Source organism: Pygoscelis adeliae, unplaced genomic scaffold (genome assembly GCF_000699105.1).
Source record: "Pygoscelis adeliae isolate BGI_AS28 unplaced genomic scaffold, ASM69910v1 Scaffold38, whole genome shotgun sequence".
Classification (NCBI taxonomy): Eukaryota; Metazoa; Chordata; class Aves; order Sphenisciformes; family Spheniscidae; genus Pygoscelis; species Pygoscelis adeliae.
Genome location: NW_008825614.1, coordinates 10,812,892 through 10,839,388, shown reverse-complemented (window position 1 = coordinate 10,839,388; position 26,497 = coordinate 10,812,892). Strand labels below are relative to the sequence as shown.

Sequence of the window (26,497 nt, the reverse complement as noted above, 5' to 3'; positions counted from 1 at the left end):
ATGCTAGAGCACAAATACGGAGGTCACCTGGTATCTCGCAGGGCAGCCTGCACCATCCAGACTGCTTTCCGGCAGTACCAGCTCAGCAAGAACTTTGAGAAGATCCGCAACTCACTGCTGGAGAGCCGCATGCCACGCCGCATCTCTCTGAGGAAAGTCCGGGTCCAGAACTCGGAGAGCTTCTCCACTGAGAAAGCCCTGGTGGAGGGGTATAACTTTGTGGGCATCCCATTGGTGAGGTCCCCATCTTTGCCAGCCACCATCAGTGGGGCACTGACCGAGCTGGAGGACTCCTTCACAGAACAAGTTCAGTCCCTGGCCAAGTCTATTGATGATGCCCTCAGCACCTGGAGCCTGAAGACCATGTGCTCACTGCAAGATGGGGGCTCATACCAGATAAGGGAGACCTTCAGTGCCAGCTCAATGCAGCCAAACCAAGACTTAGAAACTGAGTTGCAGGACAAAGAGAAGGAGGAAGGGCTCCTGCCAGATACCCTACCCAAGAGCAGCAGCACTCTCATGATGGCTTTTCGAGACGTCACAGTCCAGATTGACAACAAGAACATCTCTGTCTCATCGTCTACCTCGGTATCCATGGCAAACTGCCTCAGCAGCAATGCCCAGGCTGGGCTCTCTCAAGCTACCAAGGCTGAAGAAAGCCCAGGAGAAGGGGAGGGAGAAGCCAGTGAACCACCAGCTGCCCCAGAGAGCTTACCTGAGTCCAGAGCTCTCCAGAACAGCCACACTTTCACCGAGGTGAATGTCAGTACTAATGGCACGGGAGACAGCAGTGCCGAGCCTGGGCAGATGGCAGTGCAGAAGCTCCAGTTTGATGCTAGCAACGAGACAGGGCAAAGCAAAGGCTCCGAGTCTGAGAATGCAGACAACTCGGAGCAGCTGAGCAGCAGCAGCACCTCCACTTCAGCCAAGTCAGCCTCTGAGGTGTCCTCGAAAGAAGCACTGCAGGCCATGATCCTCAGCCTCCCAAGGTACCACTGCGAGAACCCAGCTAGCTGCAAGTCCCCTACACTTTCCACAGACACTATGAGGAAGCGCCTCTACCGCATTGGGCTGAACCTCTTTAATATGTAAGTGACTCTTCCTCTTTCATGTTTCCCAGCCTATTTCATGACTCACAGAAACAGATGGCAGGCTCTTGGTCTAGTTCCATCTCCAGGAAAGTTCTTTCGTATTCAAGGGCATGACCCTCTGAGTATGCAATGCAGACCACAGGTTGGCTGCCCAGAAACTTTTTCCCTAAAGTCCCCCAAGTGCTGTTCTGATCTTCTGCCCAACAGAGGAACAAGCCCAGTACCCTATGATAGTGCCCATGCTCTCCTGAGTTCTGACCATTCAGTGCCAGTTGCTGTCCATTTGGCATCTACCAGCTGAGCCAGGGATCTAGGCTCCTACTCCACGCTGTTGCAAAGGAACAAGCATAGCTGGGGATGTAAACCCAGCCCTGGTTACTTAACATGGGGCATTTCCAAGCGAAGAGAGAGAGGCAGAGCTGAGCTTAGCTAGCCCAGTATGAGTGCTCTGACTGTCATTTTCCTTCTGGTATTTGGGTAGATTTTCACCTGAGAGACCAGGTTTAGTCATCTCAGTCTCTCACACATCTAAGTCTGATATCCCGTGGAAAGGCTGTAGGTGTGAAAGCAAAAGCAGAGCAGCCCAGACATTACCGTCAGAAGAGGTTAACTCGAGGGGTCACACATAGTCTATTTTGGATTGGCAGAAAGCAGCTGAGCTCCTATAAGGAGCTTTAGATTTGCTCGTTGCCTTTCAGTGATGAGACTTTTCTCATCAAAGCAAGCCATGAGAAATATTAGGTTTTGCTCCATCATCACACTCTCATCTTATGCTGTCTTGGTTTCCATTTTAGTCCCCTGATGAAGGTGCTGGGGTTTTAGTGCACCCATACTAGAAGAATGTTTTGCCACACATTAACATGGGCCTTTTGGTCAGAGCGAGGACTAAAGATTACACAGTCCTAGGCAGAAGTTTTGCACAGACAAGGGGGCAATGTACAGGATTTATATATGTGTAGTATGGAGGCTGTGGACTCCAGGAGGCAGGAACCTGGAAGAGAGGTTTTTAGGGCGGGCTCAGAGCACATCCAGAACTGAAGTGATATTGGATTTGGGACTTTTACAGAACTGAGGAGGATATTTTACTAGCTCTGAGATTAGGTTGTGAATAGGTGGGTCCATGTGTATGTATCAAAGTCAGGCTCTGGGCGCACACGGATTTGCCGGATGAACACAAGCAGGCTGGAACGAGAGAAGGTAGGCACCAGACACAGGTGGGGGTTGATTATGATAGAGAGAGTTCCAGGTCCACACAGATGTTCTGGTGTTTATGTTGGGATGGGATAACTGCTGGAGTGGGATGCAGGGCTCACGTCTCTGCTACTAAGTGTTTCAGTATTCTCAGCCATGCTTGGCAGGAGTCCCTCCACCCAATGTGTTTTCCTTTGTTTCCTGAACAGTTGACATGAGCACTGATGTGAAGATAAAGCAGGAGTGAAAATGCTTTTTCCCAGCCTATCCTCCTCCCCCAATCTGCCTGGCATGCATTCATGTGACATCAGCAGTGCCAGGTCTGTTTTGGGGAAGCAGCTCTGCTGTCCTCCTTCATGCAGTGACCTGGGTTCACTGCATCTTATAGGTCCCTGTGGGATAGAAGACTTACTGTGGAGCTCTGAAACACAACTTCCTAGCCAGGCCTCCCCTGCTCCCTTGAAACTAGCTGCTGAAATAATGTGCGGTAACCTGTAAAGGCTCAGTTTTCTTGACAAAACGTTGGAGGACAAGGAGGGAGGGAACTGACCTGTTAGCTCTGGGGAGTGAAGCCTTTTTTTTATTCTCTGAGTGGGATCTAAGGGACACATGGCTCCCCTTGTGACACTGTAGTGTACCTCAATCCAAGGGGCTGGGAAGGCCATTCAGCTTTCTGCAGTTATTTGGTTGTTGGTTTCCCTGCCAATCTCTAGCAAGGAGCCAGTTTACCATTGTAGGGTTTGCAATGTGGGCACCAACCCACAGGGCATGGAGCTGAGGCCGTGCATGCCTGTGCGCACATCTTTTTTGCTGATAGCTCCCCTGGACCGAGAGCTGAAAGCCTCCAGTTGCTAGCACCATCTGCCATAGTCTATCCAGCCTTGAGTTGCTTTTTCACCAAGCAGTGCTCTGGCTTGGAGCAGGCCCCTGGGAACACATTGATGCTGCGCTGCTGTGGCACTTTCCCCATCCCCACTCCACAGCGAGGGGGTGGAATCCCTGGAACGAAGAGTGCTTCATTATGCAGTGCTGCTGTAATAACTCAGTGTGTGTGGGCAGCTGGCTGCGTGGGTAGAGGGAAAGCCAGCAGGACGTGAGGAATCCCGCAGCATTTGCTGGCTGTGCTTAACACCCCTGCAACACTAAAGAGAATAGCAGGGATCATACTCAGGAGAGGTGGAAGGGGAGTTGTCTGCTGCACATCTGGGTAAAAGCTGCATGCTGCAGTACATGGGATACATCTGCAGGTGTTCAGTGGCAGAGATGCTGTATTGTTATCAGGATTTTGTGGAGAACAAATTGAATCCAGGGAAAAACTGATGAAAGGCTGCTGTTAGTGGAAGAATAGTGCGAGCATGTATATTTGAGTTATAGTCTAGGCAGTGCAGGAGGGCTGTCACAGCTGGACTGTTTTATGCTACATCCTCTTGCATTGCATGTGCTATCTCTACTGAAATGTGCACATCCATACCAGTGTGTGAGCTGCGTTTTTCCAGCCACATTCAGCTCCCAGCTCCTCTGGAGTGAATCCAAAGTCAGTCCAGTGGCTTTGGAGTCACACCAGTGTGGCTGAGATTATCCTCGTGCTGTGTACACCATACTGTCCCTTGCCAAATACCAAAGTGTGCAAATGGAGGTGCATTTTCTGAATCTCTGTTGCTTAGCTTGACTTTAGCCCTGACCATATGACCTTTGCACTTAGCAGAGAACTTTGCCTGTGCTCTTCAAAGGTGAACCAGGCGATCTGTGTGATAATACAGAAGGTACACTGTTGCTTTTCCTTGAAGAAGGCCTTGGTTTTTCAATACCAGATCTTGCAGCTCTCCTGTTCATAAATTTAATGGGCTGACTTGTTCTCCCAGCCACTCTCTCTGGGGATCCCACACTGCCCAGGATATTTTCTTTGTGACAATTACAGAGTAAGCAGAATTATTTCAAGCACATCTACTTTTTGTATACCCGTGAGGCCCCTGTAAGGAGCAGGCCATTCTCCTGAATGCTGATCCCCTTATAGCTAGACATATGTTGCTCACCCACATCCTTCACCACCTGACAGTGTCACAGTCTGTGCCTGTGCATATCATGCATTCACGTGCTCTGAGATCTCATCCTATCCTTTCCTTACCCCAGGGAACTGCCAGAGCAAACTCACTCCTTGAGCCTTGACAAAGATCCCTGAATTTGGGTTAATAATGGAAGTATGGCATCCTTTTATGAAGAAGGTACCCTCTTACCTCTCCCCACTCACCAGCTCAGAGAACCAAAGGAATGTGGAAATGGTCCTAGCATTGCACTAATTCCCCTCAGTAGGAATGCATCACGACAGACACCCTTCAGTGGGGCAGACTGAAATATAGGAAGAAAACCTCCTGCACAATACACACATACATACTCATTCCTGTCTGTACTGTGGGACAGGCACCGCAGAGGCTCACAGCCACTCCCAGGATACATAGAAACATGTGGGCTTATGGAGACATGAGGAGAAAGCCAAAATGCGCAGACACACGGGCTCTGAGGAACATGTATGGTGCAAGAGAAATCTGCACGTACAGGACATAGACACACATACACGTGTGCTTGTTGAAACACGCACTACCCCCCAAGAGCTGTGTATGCGGGCACAGACACTGGCACACTAACAAGCAGAAAATCACTCCCACAACCAGGCAGTCAGGCCCACTCAGCACCAGGCCTGTTTTCAGAGAGGCACTCACAGCCACAGAGGGAGAAAAACCCTCTGTCTGGGAGCTGCACGGAGCTCTCTCCCAGCTCTGACAAGGCATTCTCCAGGTGCGTGCTCTCATCTACCCACACACAGAGATTTCTGCCTGAGGGGGTAAATCAATAGAGAAGGGAAGAACAATACAGCTAAGAGTGGGGGAAGTGGAGGAAAAGATAAGAAAATCTGAGCACGGGATTTCTGTTCAGGCAGCCAGCACCAGGCTCAGGTGAAGAAGGTAGAAAGTGTCACACAACACTGAGCACTAAAAATGTATGAAAAAGAGAATTTTTTTTTTTTTTACAGAAAAAGTGCCCACCTTTGGTTATCCCCCTTTGTGTCTTGAGCCTCATTTGCCCATAGACCATGGCAGAAATGTCTCCTAAGTCTCTTCACAGCTATGTTTTCCCCTTTGCTTTTGTCTGCCCTACAGAAGGTGCAACTCCAGCTCCCCTAAAGCAAAGGGTCACATGCCCAACTCTCACCCCTGGTCCCTGGGGATGGCTCTCTGTGAGTGCATTCGGTTGCAGCTGAACGTACTGATATTTCCTGTGCTGTCTGTGTGGGACATGAAGTCTAATCATGTCCTCACAGGGACTCTAAACAAACCAAGCTGGGGCAGGGAGGATAAAAGGGCCTTTGACTCTGGAGCAGACGGATGGCAGAAAAGAATCAGTGATGAGGCTGGTATTGTGCAGCAGGATCCTTTGTGGCAGTGGGATGGCACTTGTGACCATCAGGTGACAGCAGTCGCTGCAAGTGACACAGCAGGTCCCATGGCATCCTTTTGTCCTCAGCGGCAACTGGGGGGAACTCTCCCAAGTCACTTTTCCCTGCCCCCACCAGTCCCATCCCTGCCACACACATGAACTCATAGGAACCCATGCACATACTGAGGGCTGCATTGCTGCAAGCCATGAGGTGAGTCAGACGAAATAATGCCTCAAAGAGATCATGCAAACTCACCATGCCTTTGTCCTTCCCTTTCAGAAACCCAGACAAAGGGATCCAGTTCCTGATCTCCCGAGGCTTCATCCCGGACACCCCCATTGGGGTGGCACACTTCCTGCTCCAGCGGAAGGGCCTCAGCCGCCAGATGATTGGGGAGTTCCTGGGCAACAGCAAGAAACAGTTCAACAGGGATGTCCTGGAGTAAGTGTGGAAACCTCTTCCCCTCCTCCCTGCACTGTAAAGGAGTTCCTAGCCCACTCTGCTCCTGGCTGCACGAGCAAGGACCCCGTCCTCCGTGCCCCTCCATCCCCACTCTGCAGGAACTTCACCATTCCTACTCCCTATCTAGCACCTCTCAATGCATTTCCCAGCAATGTGTTTCCCCCTTAATATCAGCAGCCCTTTCATTTCAGTCTCTCCTCAGAGGGCCTGCGATCATCTAACAGGAGCTCAGCACCGTCAGGTGGTAGAACTAGTGATGCTGGGAGGTTTTGTGGTTGGGAAACTCTGTGACTGGGGTCTCACCCCATCCAAATAAAGCACCTCTGATGCTTTCTGGGAAGTATTAAGAGAGGCAGAGGAGGAAGAATATCTGCTCCTTGCTGTGAGACCAGCAGGGAGCAGCGAATGCTGGCTCCACACCTGGTTCTCTTTCTGTCCAGTTTTGAGATGGGTGGCCTTTTCAGTTTGTCCAAGTGCACTACAGGGATAATAAGAGGGGAGTTGGTCCTGTTTGTGGTAATGAAGAGGCCTGCATGAGGAAGCATGCTACTAAGGGTTTATCATTACCACTGCAGTCACAGAGCACTGAGGAACATCCCCACTCCAAAAACTCCAGTGGGCTGGGCTGTCCCTTTTCTGAACAAGATCTCAGGTTTCCTCCTGGCTTCTGTTCAGTGGCTGTCTTTGCTGGATTGTTCCCTTCAATTCTCCCACTGTGACCCTCTCCTGGTCACACAAGCCATGCGTCTCAGCCTACACCTCTTTCCTCTTTCAAGTCTTGCATTTTGGGCTGCAAAATCCTGTGAATACCTGAGATCTATACTACCTCAGCGCCTGCCTGTTGCTCTGCCTTCCACATTGTAACCATCGCTAACTTGTTACCCCCCCAGTGTCTCAGGAGCAGGGTCTGAAGTGTTGGGAAGAAAAGCATCTTACCTGTTGTTCTGAGTGTTGTCCAAGATAACAGGCTTTCTGCAAAGACAGGCCTGGGGAACTGAGACGAGCCTTTGTTTCCTGCTTGGTCCTGATCTGCTTCAGAGGAGGGAAAAGGAGAAAGCACAGCTCTCTATGATAAAAAGGGGACATCAGGAACAGGGGACACCGCCTCTCCCACCCTGAGAACTGCTACACTGAAAGCAGGGCGAGTTTGCACCAGAGGCTGAATGTGAGGGCTGCCATGCAGGGTGATGTGACCTATGTAGTCAGGGGGCAACAAGCTCATTCAGAGACCTGTTTCAAGGGATGACCAGCACTCAGCTGGGTCTTTCTTTTATTAGACAGAAGCACAGTTCTTAGTGAGAGCTGCCTTTCCACTAGGCATGAAGTCCTTTGCACTGGATCCTTTATTATACTCTCCAATTCTCAAATATGTTCTCTATCTCCCTTGAATTTTGCAGTGGTTTCTCTTGAACCAAGCCAAATGGAAACCCTAAGTCCAATACACGCACCACTTCTACTCCAGGGAATTGCTGCTGCTTATTGCTGCAGGTACCTGACCTTTGGTCCAGCTCTTTTTTTAATATACTGTATGGGTATTGATTTGGCCAGCAACGAGACATGTTCTCTCCAGTCTCTTCATGCTGAGAGCTACAATTAAAAGTAATTGCCTCTTTTTCTCCAGCAAGCAATGTGTGGGCTGCCTCCCCTGACAGATACTCTGCTGAAGTCCAAACCTAGCCTCTGCACAGACAGCGAAATATTGCGATAGCAATAGGCTGGCACTTCCTTGTAGTCCTAAATTTGGCATCATCCCTGCAAATGACCATATTCTTCTGCCTCACATGTGACTACAAACTCTGTGTCAGCAGCTCCTAGGAACAGTCCCTATTGCAAAGCTTGGTGTCTGGCTCCCAGCCTCAGTGCCCAGGAGCTGCTATGTTGTGGTTGCCTGTCTTGTCTCTGCATGTTGGAGGAGGGCCATTAAAGCAGGTGACCCTATTCCATCATGCTCATTACTCTTAGTTTCCACTGCACCTCAATATAGCACTCCAAATGTTCAATGAAAGAGTGACCCTGCCATCCTATTTACAAATGTAGAAAGCAAGGCTCAAAGATGGGAACTGAGCTGTTGAGGCTGGGTGTACATGGACATATCTTGGACACGGACTGTGTGTACATGGACATATATCAAGCAACTGAGTCTGAATTTGGGGTTCAAACCTGCGTCTGATCTCTCCAGGCAACAGATGATGTTCTTGCACTAACAATCTGTGCTGCCATCCCCTCTTCACAATAAATTGCTGATTCATCTTCCTTAAAGGCAAAAATAAAAGTAGACATGAAATATACACAAAATGTTCTAAAACAGGAAGGAAAAAACACACACATTCAGCTGATTGTAGCTGTGCTGTTTGCAGGTCCTTTCACTCTCTTCCTATGTCAGTTCTGAGCTTGGGCATAGCAATGGTTGGTGGTTTTTGCAAGCAAATTTTCATCAACTGCTTGTGAGAGCTGGCTGGGCAATGGCTGCACACCCAGCAGTGTGACATGCATGGGAACAAGGCATTGCCAGGAGAAATTCTGGCCCAGGATTATCATCCTGTATATTTTTCCTGTCCATGCTGCAGGAAGAAGAGGGCTGGAAGTATAGTATAGTGTGCTGGCATTTCCAGTGCACTATAGCTCAAGGGCTAGTCACAACTTCTGAGCTGTTTGTGTGGGAGCAAGAGGCAGCTCAAAGACCTTTTGCATTTTAGAACTGTCTACGACCTAGTCTGATTCTCATTCTCCAGCCAACTCCAATCAAACTAGCTCAGGAACACTGGCACAGGTTGGGAGAATGGGCTGTCTCGCAGTCCCCACATCTACTCACACTTAACAAGCCAGTGTTAGAGTACATGGTATTCCCTGGAGAGCATGTGGCAGACAGAATAGCTCCTACAGTAGCTTCTGCACAATTTGCCCAATGCCACAGTCATTTTTGTGGCCCAAGTGGGCAGAAGAAGAAAAGACACTGCTAGTCCTGGCAAGCTCAAATGCCCAGGCAGGGTGGCCATGAGCAGGCAGTAATTGTTGGACAAGCTCTGACCACCTGTAGCGAGCAAGCCTATATGCAGGGGGAAGATGTCTCTGCTCTTTCACATCCCAGACCTGGCCCTGGAGCTTTCCTGGCCCATCCTCTCCCTCCTGAAAGCAATTTCAATCATTAATGCCACTTGCTATGTTAGTTTAGCTTTCGCTCGATGTGAAAACTTGTGTTAGAATTGTGTATTGTAAGCATTGTTTCTGTTGCAGCTAGGTTGAATTAACCCAACTGCATGAATAAATAATAGGACAGCTTTTAAAACATCTGCAAAAGTGTCAGCCTCCCTTGTGCATTTGGAGGCGGGGCAGAGCTGCCCAGGTTACAAACTCCAGACTCAGCTGGAAGTCCAGCTGTATGTCTATACTCTGCAAACTTCTCTTGGCTTCCAGAGGTATTGAAGCTGTGCTGGCTGACAAACAAGCCAACCACTGCCTGTTCCTGGAGTCAGGCAACAGAGCCCAGGAGTGCACAGTGGCATTTGGCACTGTGAAGATGATCCCTCTTTACTGCCCACCTAGTAAATGCAGAAGTCCAGAGAAGTGCCATGCTGGTTGCAAAGCCTCTTATGTACACGGGCAGGGGCATGAGTGAGGGTAAGCATAGTATGAGGCTTGAGCACTTTGGTATGCTATTTTGCTTTCCCACACCTGCATGCCCAGTGCCTAAATGCCCTGAAATTATATTCTCCCTTCCATCTTCCTACTCTACCTTTCAACCTTTACCTGATTTTCTTGGAACCCAGAAAAGGTGTCTGGATAACTCACAAGTAATTATACACACTAGCCATAGAAACAAGGGAGAGAGCAGGGGATTTTCAACAGTATCTGACTATAATTGGCACACATCCTTAATAACACTGAACTGCTCAGGCCTGTCTGTTTAGGGACATGCAGTATGTTATTTTCTCTTGCAGAAAAGGCTTCAATCTTTAGAAGTAGGATTTCTCTCACCTATTGTTAGCCACCACCAAGTTTAGTGTCTTCTATCAATTTATGAATCCTTTTAGTCAATAGAGAGACACAGGTCCCTCAAGAGTGTTGTTTTTCTCAATGTGCTAGTTTAGGCTGGACATCTAGCTTTTAGGCATTGTATGTTACAGGGGATAAATCCCATCTGTAACCAATTTTGAGCATCCCACAGTAACAACCACTCACTGTGATCCAACAACCCACAGTAAGATCCAGCGTCTTTTGGGAATCTGCTTCCACAACCTGCCCTGCAGCCAGCTGGGAGGAATCACTGGGGACCTACCTCAGGGTTTCAATGTCTACTGGTCCAGGGAATACAGCTGTAGAGAGGTAGCCTGGACCACTAAAACACTGATCTGGTATTGAGCAATTATTATCAAATCTACTTGGCAAGTACTGCAGAAAAATCATTTTGTTACTTTGAAAAAGTCAGGCCCCAGGCATTAACACATATTTTTAATATGAGACACATCATCATTCTTGCATCCTTTCTTCATTCCTTTCTTTTGTATTACATGCTCAGAGGTATTGTTCATTCTTTTTGTGCACTCTTCATTCTGTGTTTATGTGTTGCTTTTGTTCTCCTTCATTCATATTTCCCTTAACTTTAGTTCATTCTTCCCCTCCACCTGTTTCTGACTCAGGAATTGCTCCCATTTATAGTTCATTCATGAACAAGATAATGTGAGTGATGCCATGAATGGAGTTGTTGGCTGTGCTGCTGGTACTGGATGGTTTGTGTTCAGGTTGTGGGACTTGGAAGTGTGGAAGTGGCTGTCCTGGTGCATTTTCTGTCAGAGGAGAAAGGGGCAGGGATTCAAGCAGAGGAGACATTGTGCTGAGTCGGGAGTTGGTTGGTGTTAGAGTGTGAGTTGCTGTTAGACACACTCTCCCTGTGAGAGGAGGTGAGCAGCTCTCCTGTCTGTCAAGCGTGTATTGTCTTCTCTTTCTCTCCTGGGAAGTCAGGAGAGAAAAGCTGCTCTTAGGAGTGTAAGTGCAGAGCTGGGAGCCCAGCAAAGAGGCTGTCTCTCAAAGAAGTGTTAGATTCCTCTTGGACCGGCAGAGTGAACTTGACAGGTTAGCCCAAACTAGCTTCCTTTCCCCTTCTCACTGAGGCCATTACAGAGGATCAATAGGGGAGTTGCGTTACAGGAGGGTTTGAGCAGCACAGTGCTGCAGCTTGTGCTGTGGAGCAATAGATAATGATGTGATGGAAACAGGACAGAGGGAAGAATGCGTTAGGCAGTTCTGACCTCCTGCTGCAAGCAGAGCTGTGGCACAGATCAAACTTGTGAACAAGAGCAGCTTTCCCATGCCAGGCTTGCAAAGACTGAAGGTGCAGCTTGAACCTGCCTAGGTGCCCAGGGAAACAGTGATTTCCCTTGTCCCTTGAGGTACAAGGGTTCCCAATGTCCCTTGGAGGGGAAGATGAAGGCTGGGCAGAACTTTCCCCTGCATGGCCAATGTGCCTGGAGTGGGAACAGCTCTCCACCTTGCGAGGCAGCTCCGGTGCAAGGCATGGTACACTAGGCAATTTCTTGCTTTGGAAGGAGTGGATGCCCAAGTGAGTAGCCATGTGAGCTACCAAGCACCCTGGGAGGGCAAGTAGGTGTGACTCAGCCCCAGAAAAAAACAGGCAATACATCTAGTGCAGCATCCCCCAGAAAGGAAAGACTGGTGTGGGCCATGGTCTCCATTGTAGAGACTACCCTCACACGAGGAGGGTATGGAGGGCAGGATTGGGACACATGCCCGTGCCTGCTGGTGCAAGGAATCAGTGAATCCTGCTCACTCTTCTTTCTGTGAGCCTCAGTTAACACGTGCAGGGCAGCCTCCTCCCAGGGCATTGAGCTCTTCCTCTGCAGTCCACCCTAAGCCTGGTTCATCTTCAGAAAGCTTGTAGGGTTAGGGAAGCTGAGAAGAGGGATGGTTTTTATTAATATCTTTGTGCCTTGTGGTTTTAAACTTTCCACCTGGCTGCCCCATGCTCCCTCCCTGAGCTTGGGCTGCAGGTTCATTACAGATGCTTTTAGTTGCAGTCCAGCTCCTGCTGCATTGTCACCTGAGCGGAAAAGCTGGAAAATAGGTCATTACGCTTGGGTGAGCAGATCCCAGCCCCACACGATACAGCTGCTTCCTGCCTTCACTGAACCCTTTCGCCACAAGGCTTTTTTTGCCATGCTTAGCCTTGTGCTAAATCCTCGCAGCTCTGATGCCACTATGTCCACCCCCTTTTGGGGGATCTATGCCCTGCAGCCTAGGAGGCAGTATGGCCACCACAGAGGTCATAGCTGAGCAAAATGATCCAACTAGGAGCCCACCCTTTGGGCCTGTCACCTGGCGTGCAATTCTCTGCAGTTGTGAGGTGCCTGTTTGCTGAGTGCCTCAGGGGAGACCAAGCTCCCCATGTATACAGGTGGCACAAGAGCCCTCAAACTCCACCACCTTGTTTATGAGGCAAGGTGTCAGCACTTTTCCTGCTCACTTCAGCAACATGATCCAAACATCCAAAGTCCTGTCCCTGTGGGTACTGGGCTAAATGCATCTCTGGATGCACGGTGAGCTCAATTCACATGGCTTGTTGCAAGTCCGTGGGGAGGAGGGAGTTGAAACAGGAGGAGATTTTATAAGGTGATTACTCTGCCCCTGCTTTGTTATCCTTCAGGCGTCCTGGTGGTCCTGGAATAGGCATCTCACAGGTGTTCTGCTGTTTGTGGAAAAATGAACTCAGCACTGATTTTGGCACATGCACATAAGCTGCTGGTTTATTCCTTGGATGCAGAGAGCCATCCGCTCTCAGCCCAACCTTTGTCTCTTACATTGGCAAACCCAATTCTGGAGAGAGAAACCCCCCTCACGCATACAGTTACACTGCCTTTTACATTGCAGCTCTGGAGGCTGAGGAGATCTACGTACTTTTTGCAGTATACTTGCCAAGACATCCTATGACAGCTTCCAGGGTCTCTACCTTGGAAGTAAAAGACCTCCTTGCTCTGGTTTCACAAAGAAAAGTTGCATTGCATTTCAGGGGAGCTCTGACATAGGCACCACAGTGCATTCAGAAAGTTAATGGGAGTCTGTACAGGAATCTGAGGTCAGGCAAGGCAGCAAAACTTGTAGCCACCTACAAGAGGAGCAGGAACATGGCAGCCCCATGGCATAAAGCTCTTTGGCTCTTTGAATGGACTTCGCTGTGTCAAATTTGCTCACAAAAAATATCAGACATCTACGATCCACCATTCTTTCTGTCTGTCTAGCAGCAGAAAGTAGCAGCATACCTGATGGCTCCTCTAGGATCTATTCCTCAGGCCTTTGGCACAGGCTTTGTCAGATAAATCAAATGCAAGCTCAGGCTGACTTTGCTTGAGTCAAACTTTCTTCCTAACCTGTCCTTTCTGCCTGGTCAACTTTTCTCAGGAAGCAGGACAGGGGGCACCCTTCTTTGGGCTGAGAGACAAATGGAAGGGACTCCCAGGAGTTCATCTTAGAATTTACAAAGTAAACCTGCATCTGTCAGTCCATGAAAGAAACTCTCAAAGGAGAAGCTGAGCATAACTCATGTAGCAGTGTCTGTTTGAGTTTGAAAAGAGCAATAAACAGCTGCCTTGTCCTACTTGTCCTAATAAAGGCTCGATGCTTTCTGTATCCAGGGCATTGACTTTATTATTTGAGATTTGTACACAAAGGGGAGGATGTGTTACAGCAGCCTGTGTGGAGGGGGAAGGATTGATCAATGAGGGAGGGAGCGAAAGATACATGGCTTAATGCTGGTGGATCAGAGTAACTAGGGTGACCTGCTAAGGTCACACACCTAACTGGTGTGTGCAAGGACTCTGCTTTCACATGTCTGGAAGCAGACAATAACAGCAAAATCGTTGGGGTCAATGCTGAGAAACATCACGCATTGGAAAAGATTAAAAAATAATAACAAAAGTCCAACTGCAGAGGTGGTTGCAGCTGTGAACACAATAATGACTATCCAGAGAAAAACTTTTCTTACTATCAAAGATAAATTCCAAGAAGCAGAATGCCTTCACGTCAACCCAGGGGACATGTGAGTATAAGAAAAATAAAAATAACAAAGGAAGGAGGCAGTGGAGGAAGTTTTTGCTGTTGCCAGAAACCATTTGTGAGCATTTCTGCAGTCCACCTCTTGGAGAGGGAAAGAAAGATTTCATGTAAGATTTCCTATGAGAGCAGCCCCATTGATTCTCTGCCCTTGCTCCTCACCAATTGTTCCTACATTTTGATTATATGGAGTTTGTGCAGTGAAAGAGCCCACGTTTCCTAGTTGAGGTTGTAACAACTCCAACCTTAGAAGATACTGAACACTCTGTTCAGCCAGAGCTCTTGGTAAGTTATTCTGTGGGTGTCACTCCAGTTAAGCAATGATATCTCAACTCTTGAATCAATAGGGGAATGGAGGAATGGAGAGACGTCTTTGAGCATTTGAACCCTGTCCCTCACCCATTTGATACATCATGCAATAGATTTTTATTCTAGCAAGGCTGCACATGGCATTCAACAGCCTAGCTCACAAAACACTTCCCAACAGCCTACAGCAAACTGCAACACTATAGAAAAGACCAACAGACACATCTCCAGTTTATCACAGAAAGGAAGAAGAAACTGATGACAGCACATCCCTTTATTAGCAGAGGTTTGTTTGGTAAATGTCCGGATAATCCTAGGAAATGGAAGGATCCAGAAGAGAGCTAATCCTCTCCCCCTCTATTTTCCCTGTACCACTCCTCATACAGTCCCAGACAACCTGTCTTGGGGAGAATTTCCTCCTAACTTTAAATTTGGGTTCAGTTTATCCTTTACAACATGAGAAAGCAAACCAAACACAATACAGAGGATGAAATAAAGGGGGGGAGGGGGAGATAGAATTAGCATCCGAGGTATATAGAAGCAGAAAATATGAAGTCCTTGAACTTTTAATACAGTTATAATGTCAAGGTGGTGCCATATGGCTGAAGATTAGCAAATTAGCAACTTTGTATTTAAGGAAGGCTTAAAGAAAATGGGATTTTGTCACCTGTGAATTTCTTGGTCTGTCAGATAGAATGTCAGATTTGAGAATTTATTTATGGGAAAGAATAATGGCAGACAGAAAGGTAAATAGTACCTACCAAAGCCAGTGGAGAGTAGATTAATTCAATGTCCGTCTTTGTTAAAATAACTGGTTTTCTAGACAAGGGATGTGCAGAAGGTAATTCTAGACTTCAGCAAAGCATTTGACATGAGAAATTGTTAGTTGAGAGTGGAAGAGAGAGAAATTAGCAGAGGAATCATAAACAGGGGAGAGAATTGGCTGATGCAGACATTAGTGCCTACATACTCTGCTGAAATGGGAAGTTGGGCCTAAGGGAGGTCATGAGCAGAGTTTTCTGAGTCTAGTCTTTTGATTAATGCTTGCAGTAATGACCTGGACACAAAAGGTAGGAATATGCTAACAAAATGTGCTGAAGCCACATGGGGAAGGTGTTGTCATTACAAATGACCAAAATATCATGCAGTAAGAATAAGAACAACTGGATTATTTGACTAATACAGACAGCAGGAACCATAGTAGTAGGTTTTCGAGACTAACAGTAGGACTTTTATAAGCTGAGAATGCTTTAGTGGGAAACGAGAGGTGGCATCCCCTTCTTTGGATATCTACATTGGCTATGAATTACCAGTGTGCAATGCATCACTGTGAAAGGAAAAGTGATACCAGATGTATGAGGTGAAGGATTTCCAGCAGATAACAGGGAAGCATGGCACTGAAGTATGGTGGAAATGGAAAAGATTGTGTGGAATGGGTAGAAATTTATAAAATGAGTAGGGGTTTGGACAGAATAAATTGCTGGGGACTCCTGGTGTTTGACTACATGGGCAGAGTTTTACCCGGCCTTGATGTTAGAAGCCAGCTGATGTTGCAATGTTATTTCTGTACAACAGCTTCCATTTCCTATTTTCTCTGAGCTGGCTCTGGTCTTTAAAGACATAATGAATGTTGTTGCTGCAGTGGTTGCGTGGGAGTGAAGAGTGGCGAAGAAGGTATGGGTTGCAAGTGGGGATGTATACTGAACAGAATGGAAGGTGAGGAGAGGACAAGTGCAGGAACAGCCCAGTGAATAGAGATGAGAGAAGGATGGATAAGCGGGTAGTGAACAAGTGCATGTGCTGAGAGGGAGGGAGGGATGGACAATGTGTGAAGGATTACCAGATGATAGGAAAGGCAGAAATAGATGGATCTATATCTATATTTATATTGGTATTGATATAGGTATCTAAATATCTATGTCAATATAGATGTCTAGATATCTGTATCTATATAGATACAGATAAATATCAATACATATACATATATATATACACTTCCTCTGTATATTTATACGTAAATATATATGCTGTATATGGTATGATATGATATATATAAATCATGGTGTATAAACACACACATGCATATATATATATGGTTAGGCACAAGAATTGCTTATCTGCTATAGAACGCAGGAATCACTTGTCTGAAATTACTGCCCATTTTTATTATGATCTGGGCAGCTGTAGTGATGTCTCAGGGCCTCTCCCATGGTATTTCCCTTGGGGACTGAGCCTTGGCACTGCAGTGAAGGAGCCTGTCTGGTGTCCTCCGTGGGAGGAGGTGCTGATGAAGGCTGTGTCCCCCTCCCACAGCTGCGTGGTGGACGAGATGGACTTCTCAGGCATGGAGCTGGATGAAGCCCTGCGGAAATTCCAGGCCCACATCCGCGTGCAGGGGGAGGCGCAGAAGGTTGAGCGGCTAATTGAGGCTTTCAGGTAAGAGAATGAGCTTTGCAGCCCCACTGCTGCAACCAGGTGGAAGCAGAGAGCACACCCAAGGCAGAAAAGATGCAGCAGGCATGGAGTGAATGGCCAGGGACCTCCCTTCCAAAGTAGATGGTCATGGAGGGGCTTCTGAAGCATGGAATCCTCTGTGCCACTGCTGCAGCAGAGCCATTGTCCTTGTCAGATGTTCAGTGGCATGAAGGGCACAAAGGGCCAGAGTGAGGCCAGTCCTGACATGTCTTCCAGCAAGGGACTCCCTGTTCATTGGTGACTCACAGGAAGAGCAGCACTGGGGCTTGCAGGGGTGCTGAGTTGCTCCCTTGGTGCATCCAGAGGAGTGCTTTGCCCTTAGCAGGGCAGGCTGGAGTAGACACCTCCTATATTACCCTTACATAGTGACACCAGCCTAAGTAGTCCTCTCTAGTCTCACTTGCGCTTTGGTTCTGAGGACAAGAAGGCTGATGTTTCAGTAGCCTACTTCAGCCATTGGTGGGTAAATTTGCCTTCAGAGAGCAGTCAGTTCCTTCTCATTTGTGTGAGAGGTGGAGTAAGAGGAGGAATTTGATCCACTTGTGATGAAGGCATTGCCACCCTGGAGCAGAGGACTCCCATGTTCCATGTTAAGTGTGTGCATCCCTCCTGCTGCAGCCAGAGGTACTGCATGTGTAACCCAGATGTGGTCCAGCAGTTTCACAACCCGGACACCATCTTCATCTTGGCCTTTGCAATCATCCTCCTCAATACGGACATGTACAGCCCCAACATCAAGCCTGACAGGAAGATGATGCTGGAGGACTTCATTCGCAATCTGAGAGGTGAGGATCCTGCTTTGATTTTTTTGCCCTCTTGCTGCTCTAAATTCTGCCTAGGTGAAGGCAGCAAAAACCTAGTGGAGCTGCCTTTCTTTGGGGCTGCTGCTGCTCCCTGTGAGCCAGACATGGAGGGCCCTTTGAGGTGTCTTCTAGGATGCTGGGGAAGGGGAAAATCTAAGCTTTGTCTTCTGCAGAAAGCTGTCCAGCCTTCTCAGAAACCAACCATTTTCCTTGAGAGATGGTTTAATCTTTTAATAGATCTCACTGCTTGGAAGCAGTCCATTGTATTACATTTTCCTATTGTTCAGATCCATCCTTCTTAGAGCCTGCTGGATTGTGCTAAACAAGCCCTTCCCCTCCTTGCTGCTTTGAATATATGAACACATTTTCCTTCTATCCAGGCTAAATCTTCCCCTTCTTAATTGCTTGCAATTACTTATAGTAACTGTAGGCCTGACAGAGTTCATGCATACATTACCTCCTTGCAATTTCTGATACATTAGTTCCCCAAATCAATTTTCTTCTGTTTTTCAAGGTCGGTCCTTCCCATCTTGGTAATAGGTTGCTAAAAGCACTTTTTCAGATGTCACAACATACTCATATATACAGCCACTGCCTCCTCCTTATTTTCAGATCTGCTAATGCAGCTTAGTATTGTTTGGCCTTTTTGACATCATGTCTAGCCAAATTCTTGTCTAATTTCCCAGCCATGTTCACTCCTAGGTCATCCTAGGGCAGCCATCTTCCAAGTGTCTCTTACTGCACATCTGCAATTCAGATGAAGCTCTCTCAAAGTTTTTCCACTGTAAATCCCTATATAGATTTTGAACTTCTGTGGGTTCTTTTGACTTGTTTCTTCGTCCTGACTGCTGTTCAGAAAGTGTTGCCTCCCACACCTTCCCCAATTTGTCATCCACTTCAGACTAGTAATGTGACACTGAGGCCCACTTTCAAGTTATTTCCTGAGATACTGAATGGGGCTGATACCCTCATCCCCTTTGGTATCACAGCTGATAGCACTAACTCAAAAGGTTTTTTTGTGTTAACTTACACTTAGAGTTGCTTGAAAATCTGCCACTTCACATCACAATGAATTCAGCCAACATGAGGATCACTCACCTCCAGTGTGTAACACACCACAACTCACTAGAGTGAGTGAATGTCACCCCATTACAGACACAGGGAGACAGTTCATTCCAGACTCACCTGCAGGCCAATGCCCAGGTCAATTGCTTCACCAGCCTGTGTTTGAAAAAAGACAGAGTATTCAGGCTACATTTGCAAGAACGTTGATGAGGGAGCCGGGAGATGACAATGCCTCTCCATTCCTCAGCAGTTCCTCACCTGCATCACTCAGTGTGGTATATCTCAGACCAGGGAGCTGGAGGGAAAGCAGAGAATATCAATATAAAATGACTGAAGGAATTCAGTTCAGAGGAAAGACTGGCAGTGGTGTTTGGCTCAGGGAAGGGTGAAAGAAAACTTTTCTGCCAGGCTCTGCAAGGGTCAGACAGCAAAATTTGGAGAGTTATCTAAGGAGATGTAAAAGAGGAAAGGGACAGGGCCAAGGCAGAGATATCACAGACAGAGTAACAGGAAAGTATTACTCCTAGGAGGCACCACAGAAGGAAAATGGTGGAGGCCACCAAGCAAACAGGAGAGCTGACGCTTGCATTGGCAGGAGGAGCAGCTGGATCCCATCATAGATCTCATCCACATCTAGCACTTCTGATGATATGAAATCAATGCTGGGGTTGCTGCTGAGCGGCCCAAGATATATGAATGTGAAATTGTGGCTATAAAACCTTAGGGAACACATGGAAAGGAGCCACCATGCAGAGCAAAAGAATAATGAAATCTTCTGCATTGGCCTTAGAGATGTCAGTCTCTCCTGCTGGTGCATTAAGTGTGTTAGAGCAAGAAAGAAGACAGCCTAAAGTGAAGGCTTTCCCTTCAGCCTTCCCAGCACTGCACAGTGCAGAGGCAGTAGTTGCCTGTCAGGGACCACCGGTTCTTCCCTTTCCTTTTCTCCCTGCCTAGCCTGCCTAACATTTCCTGTGTTTGGCAGGGGTGGACGACGGTGCTGACATCCCACGGGAGTTGGTTGTGGGGATCTACGAGAGGATCCAGCAGAAAGAGCTAAAATCCAATGAGGACCATGTGACTTATGTCACCAAAGTGGAGAAGTCCATAGTTGGAATGAAAACGGTGAGCACCCGTAACCGCGCTGGTACCCACTCACCCCTCTCACCCCCACCTCCCTCACTGGCCCTCTTTTCTGCCTTTTTCCTCTATGCCCTTACTCCTCTTCTGTAATACTTTCCTTGCTTGTCTTGATGAATTCACTCCTTTTTCTCCAAACACCTTTTTTCTTGCTATCTCATTCTTTCCTAATTTTGGGGGATCTCCTTGGCCTCCTTGGCCAGAGTTTACAGTATCTGGCGCGGTAATTGTTTGCCCGAGAATCTCATTGCAGGTCCTGCCTGCCAATGCTCCAGTGATCGCCCTGCAGTGTTTCAAACTTTCAGGTCTTGTGAGGGTGTAGGAAGCGGAAGGCAAAGTGGTAGAAAACAATTTCACCCATCTGTCTGTAATGAGTTCCCTAATATATAGGGAACTGGGGTTAAGAGACCCTCAAATGCAGAGACAGCTTCTTTAGCAGTAACTGATCTGTAATGCAAAACCATACATACTGTTTACCCAAAATGAGCAGAATAATTTCTCAAAGCCCAGGAAACCTGCAGATGTCCAGCGGGGTGAGAGAAGATGAACAGTCACCCAGTGACTGGAAGCCAGAGGTATATGAAGATAGGATGTATGAGCAAGAGGGTTGCCTATAGCCTGTCCCACTCCTCTGATTTATCCAGATCACAAAAACATAGCTCTCTCTGCTATTGCACCAGCAGGAAAAGTGATGGTGAGGAGTGGTAGTGAGGAGACGATGTGAGTGGGCAGAGTGGGCAGAATTGGCTTGTGCTACTGTCACTGGGCAGGGTTGTGCAGGCTGAGGGTGGGGAAGACCCAGAATGGCACCTCCCTCAGCCCCTGCATGCTCTTGTGGGTCTTCTGCAGGTTCTGTCCGTGCCCCATCGCCGGCTGGTCTGCTGCAGCCGCTTGTACGAAGTGACTGATGTGAACAAAGTGCAGAAGCAGGCAGCTCACCAGAGGGAAGTTTTTCTCTTCAATGACCTGCTGGTGGTGAGTGTGCTCTGGCAATTAGGCACTGCAGTGATAAAACTCGCCCTGATTTCTATAAAGAAATCAGAAATCTAAAACCAGTCCACAACATCCATTTCACCCCTGTCCTAAGGACAGACGATCTCCTGGTCCATCAACGTTGTAAGACGCAGCTCTGGATCCTTCACTGTTAAAAACCTACCAAACCTAACACTCCTCTAACCCTTGAAAAAATGAACTGTCACACCCCACAGCCATCCAAGCAATGTCATTGCTCTCTCTCATGCCTTGCCAGCAGGGAGGTTCATTTCATGAAAGGGAGGTTCATTTCTTTGTCTGTTTGTACTATAGTAGACAGAGCCCTCCCATGCACTTTAAATCTTTCCTGCCAGACACTTTAAAACCACTGCCTTCTAACATTGCAAAGGCTGTAGGACAGGAGATATTACTGGAGCCCCAAATGTGTATAGTACTTTCAAAAGTGTCCTGCCCCAGCAACCTTGCAACTGAGTTCAGACAGGTACAAGGAAGGGCAGAGGTACACTGAGACTGGAAGTTCTGCTGAATTTAATGGCAAAATGAAACTGTGGATGTTGCAAATGTAAGGCTAAAACCAAACCCTTTTGTAGGAGCAGAGGACAAGAGAGTTTTCCGCACCTATTCCTCTGCACCCATTTGTACAATTGTGAACCTGGGGAGAGGGTCTGCTCCTTGCTATCCCTCTACTCCATGGAATAAATCAGATCCATAAGAACTAGTGCTAAGGGAGCGAGGGCAGTGCAGCATTCACATATTCTTTTTTTCCCAGCTCTAAGATATGTTTGAGAGGCTTCCCTTTGCCTTTTGATCTGGCCCTCAGTGGAAAGAATTACCCTTGCAAAGTCAATTGTGGGCATCAAAAAGCCAGCACCCCTGGGAGACAGAGCGCCAAGTGGGCCCCAGGGCTATGCATACAGAATTTCAGAAGCGTTGTTACAAGTGCGGCATGCCAAGCAGCTTTCTGGGCAAAGATCCTGTCAGTCACCAAGTGTTACTCTCATGTACAATTAACAGAGCTTGCAAAAAGCTTTTTTGCTTTGAGCAGTTTGCGTTGTTCTTGCCTCTCTGTTCCCCAACACCCTGCCCAATGATGCATCTCTCCCTCCAACAGATCCTTAAGCTTTGCCCCAAGAAGAAAAGCTCCTCAACGTACACATTTTGCAAGTCCGTCGGCCTGCTAGGGATGCAGTTCCATCTCTTTGAGAATGAATGTAAGTCCATTGCTCCTTGGCTGCCTGGAGGTGTTTGGCAGGGAAAAGGAGAAGAAGGGAGGGGACTGTGTCACCCAGTGTGAATTTGCATCAGAAGAGAGATTCCATCAGGGTTAAAAGTGGAGGGGAGAAAACTGAGGCTTGGTGCTGAGGAGATCACTGTGCAGATACAGTGTAATGAGAAGAGACTCCTGGTACCTCTCACTAGGTCTGAGCACCTGCAGAAGGGCTGAACTTAAGCTCATTGAAGGATCTGGCTTGTCATGGTGGCAGAGAGAGCACTAGTGAGGAGGAATGAGGGAATCAGTCCCTAGATATGTCTCACTGAGCTGTCAGGAGCCAACTGTAAGTGGAGGACCTTGCTGAAAAAACTGTTGCCGCCAGCTTTAGCCCCTCTCCCCTCATGCCCAAAGTCACAACTCCCACCTCTACCTTTGACATTGATAAAGGCTCAGGTGCTGCTGCTGCCTCCCTGCACTGTGCCATGCTGTGCCATGCTGAAAGCTTCCCAAGACAGAAGCAAAGCCCTTGGAACAGCACCCACCAAAGCATGGCGAGAGGCCAGCCCTAGTCAGCCTGACCTTGATGGTCTGGGAATAGAGCCATGATGTGTCATGATTGAGGCTGGTTGTGTGGTGGAGGAGTTCCAGAAACAGGCAGGCTTCCTGCTGGTGCAGGCAGCTGGGCTGCACAGCAGTCCCAGGCAAGCATGGCTGATGCCCACTGGGGTTTTTGTGAGCACCTGCAGAACATGCTGCAAGGAAGGAAGACTGTAGCAGCACTGTGGCTATACTGTGTTTTACATCCTCCCTCTACCCTATTGGCAGCACGAGTCACTCTCTCAACACCCTACCCTCTGCAGCATGCAGAGGCTTTCACATGCCGGTACGTTGAAAAGAGTCATTCATAACTGAGCATCCCCAGGAGGCACCATTAGAGCTGGGATCAACTTTCAGGGGTATCGTGACTATCCTGGGAGTGCCCAGGGATCTTCTGGCAAAGGCATCCTGTTGTGTATCCCCTGCAGAGACAGAAAATCAGATGTCCTAAAGAGCTTGTGATCTGAACAGATGAGACAGACAGATGAGGGTGGGAAAAGGGGCCTGGGACACAAACGGGGGGAGCTGAGGGCTGGCAGCAAATAGCAGGTTGGTCCTTTGACTTGTTTGGTAAAGATTGATAAAGGAAGAGGGTGGGGAAGGCAGGCAGATGCAGGAGCAGTAGAGGAGAAGAGAATGCAGGACAGGGGAAGAGAGCAATTAAATGTGAAGAAAGGTGAGAGGGAAGGAGAAAAAGGATTGAAACCACTGGCCACTGAGCAAAAGATAGAGAAAGTCCAGTCACAAGTGTAGCAAGTTCTCTGCACACTCTTGTTCTGCTTCTGTTGGCTGAATCTCCAGCCACCACCTCCCTGCACCCAGCCTGATCTTTAAAACACAAGGTCTTTTCTTATGATATTTTCACTCTCTGGGCATGTCCTTCCATTTACATTCCCGTGTGTTTTGCCTGTCGGGGAGTACTAAGCAGAGCCCTACAAACCCACATCTTTCTCTTTACCATTCTCTCTGCACAGCACAATGAGCTCCCTACCCCACCCAGATGCTAACACCCCTGCCATGTTCTCTGCTGATAGAAGTAGAGACTGGGGAGAAGTCCTGTCACTGTGGATGTTAATGGCTGTTCTGACTTTGACTCCAGGAGCCAAGGGAACTCAATTGTGCTGTGCAGAGAGAATGGTAAAGAGAAAGATGTGGGTTTGTAGGTCTCTGCTTAGTACTCCCCGACAGGCAAAACACACGGGAATGTAAATGGAAGGACATGCCCAGAGAGTGAAAATATCGTAAGAAAAGACCTTGTGTTTTAAAGATCAGGCTGGGTGCAGGGAGGTGGTGGCTGGAGATTCAGCCAACAGAAGCAGAACAAGAGTGTGCAGAGAACTTGCTACACTTGTGACTGGACTTTCTCTATCTTTTGCTCAGTGGCCAGTTGGCCTCTTACATATAATGTTTACTCCTCCACAGATTCAGAAGGGCTTTACAGTCCTACCTCTGTGCTCAGGTTCCCAGAGCCAATGTTGCCCTAAGTGTACCTAAGAGCTAGAGTTTTCTGGTTTTGGCAGTGCTGTGGTGCTGGTAGCACTTGCCTTGCTGCTACAGCTTGGCCTTTCTGTTCCCTTGGAGGGCTGCAATGCTGCAGATTCCCACAGTTTGCAGTGTGACAAACTCCAGGTGTGCCATTCCTTTGGACTCATGTTGGAAACTCTGTCCTGCAGAGATATCAAAGCAGACAACTACTCCATAGTAGTTGGACTATGAATGGACTAATAATGCCTAATGCTTCTTTATTTCATTGACACATCTTCTTTACAGATTACCCCCATGGCATCACACTGGTGACTCCAGTTTCGGGGTCAGAGAAGAAACAGGTACTACACTTCTGTGCTCTGGGTGCTGAGGAAATGCAGAAGTTTGTGGAAGATCTGAAAGAGTCAATAGCAGAAGTGACAGAGCTGGAGCAGATACGAATTGAATGTAAGGGCCTCTAATACAATTCATACTCCAATGCCATCACGCTGCATGTGTCTACAAGGGAGAAAGGGTAAAGGCAATGGGTTCTTCAGGAGCAGGGGGAAATAGGATGAGTAGCACAAGTCTGCACAGGATTGTTCTTGTGTTCACCGATAGGGTGAAAAAGCAGTCAGGCTCTGTGACCACCTGCCAGCAGGAGAAATGGAAGAACTTAACTACTTGTGATGGTTATGAAACAGGCTGTATGATACAGTGGCCTGGAATAGTGAAGCTTAGACTGTCAGACCCAGAAGACTCTTCTCCATCCCATACTCCTTTGACTATGCAAATATGATCTGTGGATAGCTGGGAAGTACAGGACAGGACTGGTAGCCTTAGCAGAGTTGTCCTTCACTCCAGGAATATCCAGGGGACAAGCAGTCTGTACTGTGTCCCTCTGTGGCCTGTCCTACACAGATTAGATGTCCATGTAGCCTTTGATGGCCTTTCCATGTATAAACTGATGAGCCAAAGTAGCTCAGCATCAGTGGTCCCCTCCTGTGCAGCCACAACCTATTCTGTATAGGTCATACACAGAAGGTCGTGTGGAGATATACAAGTTCCTCCACATGTCAAGTCCTCTCCAGTTTCTGGGGTTTTTTTGGCTGTTCCCCTCTCCCTCACTTCTTGATACTCTTGTGTACTTTCTTGCATTAATTCTCGTTGCTGACTTCCCATATTGCTCCTTCAATATGCTGGTGTCCTTCCCTCCATCCCTCTCCTCATTCACTTCTGTCTTGCAGGGGAGCTGGAGAAACAGCAAGGGGCAAAGACTCTCTCATTAAGGACCAACGGAGCGCAGATGGAACTGCAGTCTAAGCAAGGCTCTCCAACAGGTAAGAGGATGCCCAACTTCTCTTGGTCAAGCAGTGCTGCCTTTGCAAATGTGTTCACGTTGATTCCTGTGAGAATAATTGCAAAAAGAAATGATCAGTTTTGTACCCTTTAGCCTTGGAGAAATAGTGGAAATATGAGAATATATGCATTCTTCAAATACCCTAGAAAAGCCATTAAAGTCTCATTACCCAGTCTGTAGCTGTAACTTCTAGCAAAGAGGCGTTACTGATGGAGCTTAGGTAACTGCTGGAGAACCTGGCACACTTTTTCTTCCCTGAACTGATGCAACACAGTAACTGCACTATCAACTTCCTCCAACCTCTTCACCAACACTTTGGACCAGCCTCTTTGTATCAAAGGCTTTGTGTCCATTCATGCCTTGGCTTGTATGCCAGCAAAAATCAAGTGCAGAGGTGAGTGGCTACCAACTCACTAGAATGGCACTGAGATCAAGACCTAAGGATAGGACTCCAAAGGGGCCTCCCCCTACCCCACTAAGCAGCTATCAGGTTGCAAGAGGGTCTGGATTTGTTCTTGCAGTCAAGAGTCCTGTTTGGCCCTGTATCTCTCCCTTTAGCTTTTCAGTCCACCGTATGAGGGCCAGCTCTTGACTAGAGGTACAGACCTCATGAGTGAGATCTTTTGTTTTATTTCAAGGCAAGAAGGATTTGGGGGAGAAGGTCTCGGACAGCACAGTGGAGGTAAGTAGAGTGCGGAGCAGCTGAGGTAAGTAATTCTCTCTCACTTCAGCTCTTCTCACATTCTCTGTTGTTTCTTTTCTCAGGTTTTAATCAATGCCTCCCCAGCCAGACTGACAATTTTACCAATTTCCAGAGATACAATTAAAAGTTACTGCTAGGACGGG

At 47.7% G+C, this 26,497-nt stretch overlaps 1 protein-coding gene across 1 annotated transcript; it reads left to right on the top strand.

Moving 5' to 3' along the window:
* IQSEC3 (IQ motif and Sec7 domain 3) lies at positions 1-26,497 on the top strand. Its single transcript, XM_009332900.1, has 11 exons — positions 1-1,088; positions 5,995-6,156; positions 16,858-16,980; positions 17,638-17,804; positions 19,870-20,009; positions 20,874-20,999; positions 22,129-22,228; positions 24,598-24,759; positions 25,539-25,631; positions 26,290-26,333; positions 26,417-26,497. Exons 1-11 carry the CDS (start codon positions 1-3, stop codon positions 26,489-26,491), a joined length of 2,280 nt encoding a protein of 759 aa, XP_009331175.1. The 3' UTR covers positions 26,492-26,497.

What these genes read in the sequence shown, in the direction of transcription:
- IQSEC3 (XM_009332900.1), top strand. Translation starts at nt 1, where the DNA reads ATGCTAGAGCACAAATACGGAGGTCACCTGGTATCTCGCAGGGCAGCC. An exon ending in CTTCATTCGCAATCTGAGAG is followed by an intron (nt 17,805 to 19,869) that starts GTGAGGATCCTG and finishes TGTGTTTGGCAG; the next exon opens with GGGTGGACGACGGTGCTGAC. An exon ending in CCATAGTTGGAATGAAAACG is followed by an intron (nt 20,010 to 20,873) that starts GTGAGCACCCGT and finishes GGTCTTCTGCAG; the next exon opens with GTTCTGTCCGTGCCCCATCG.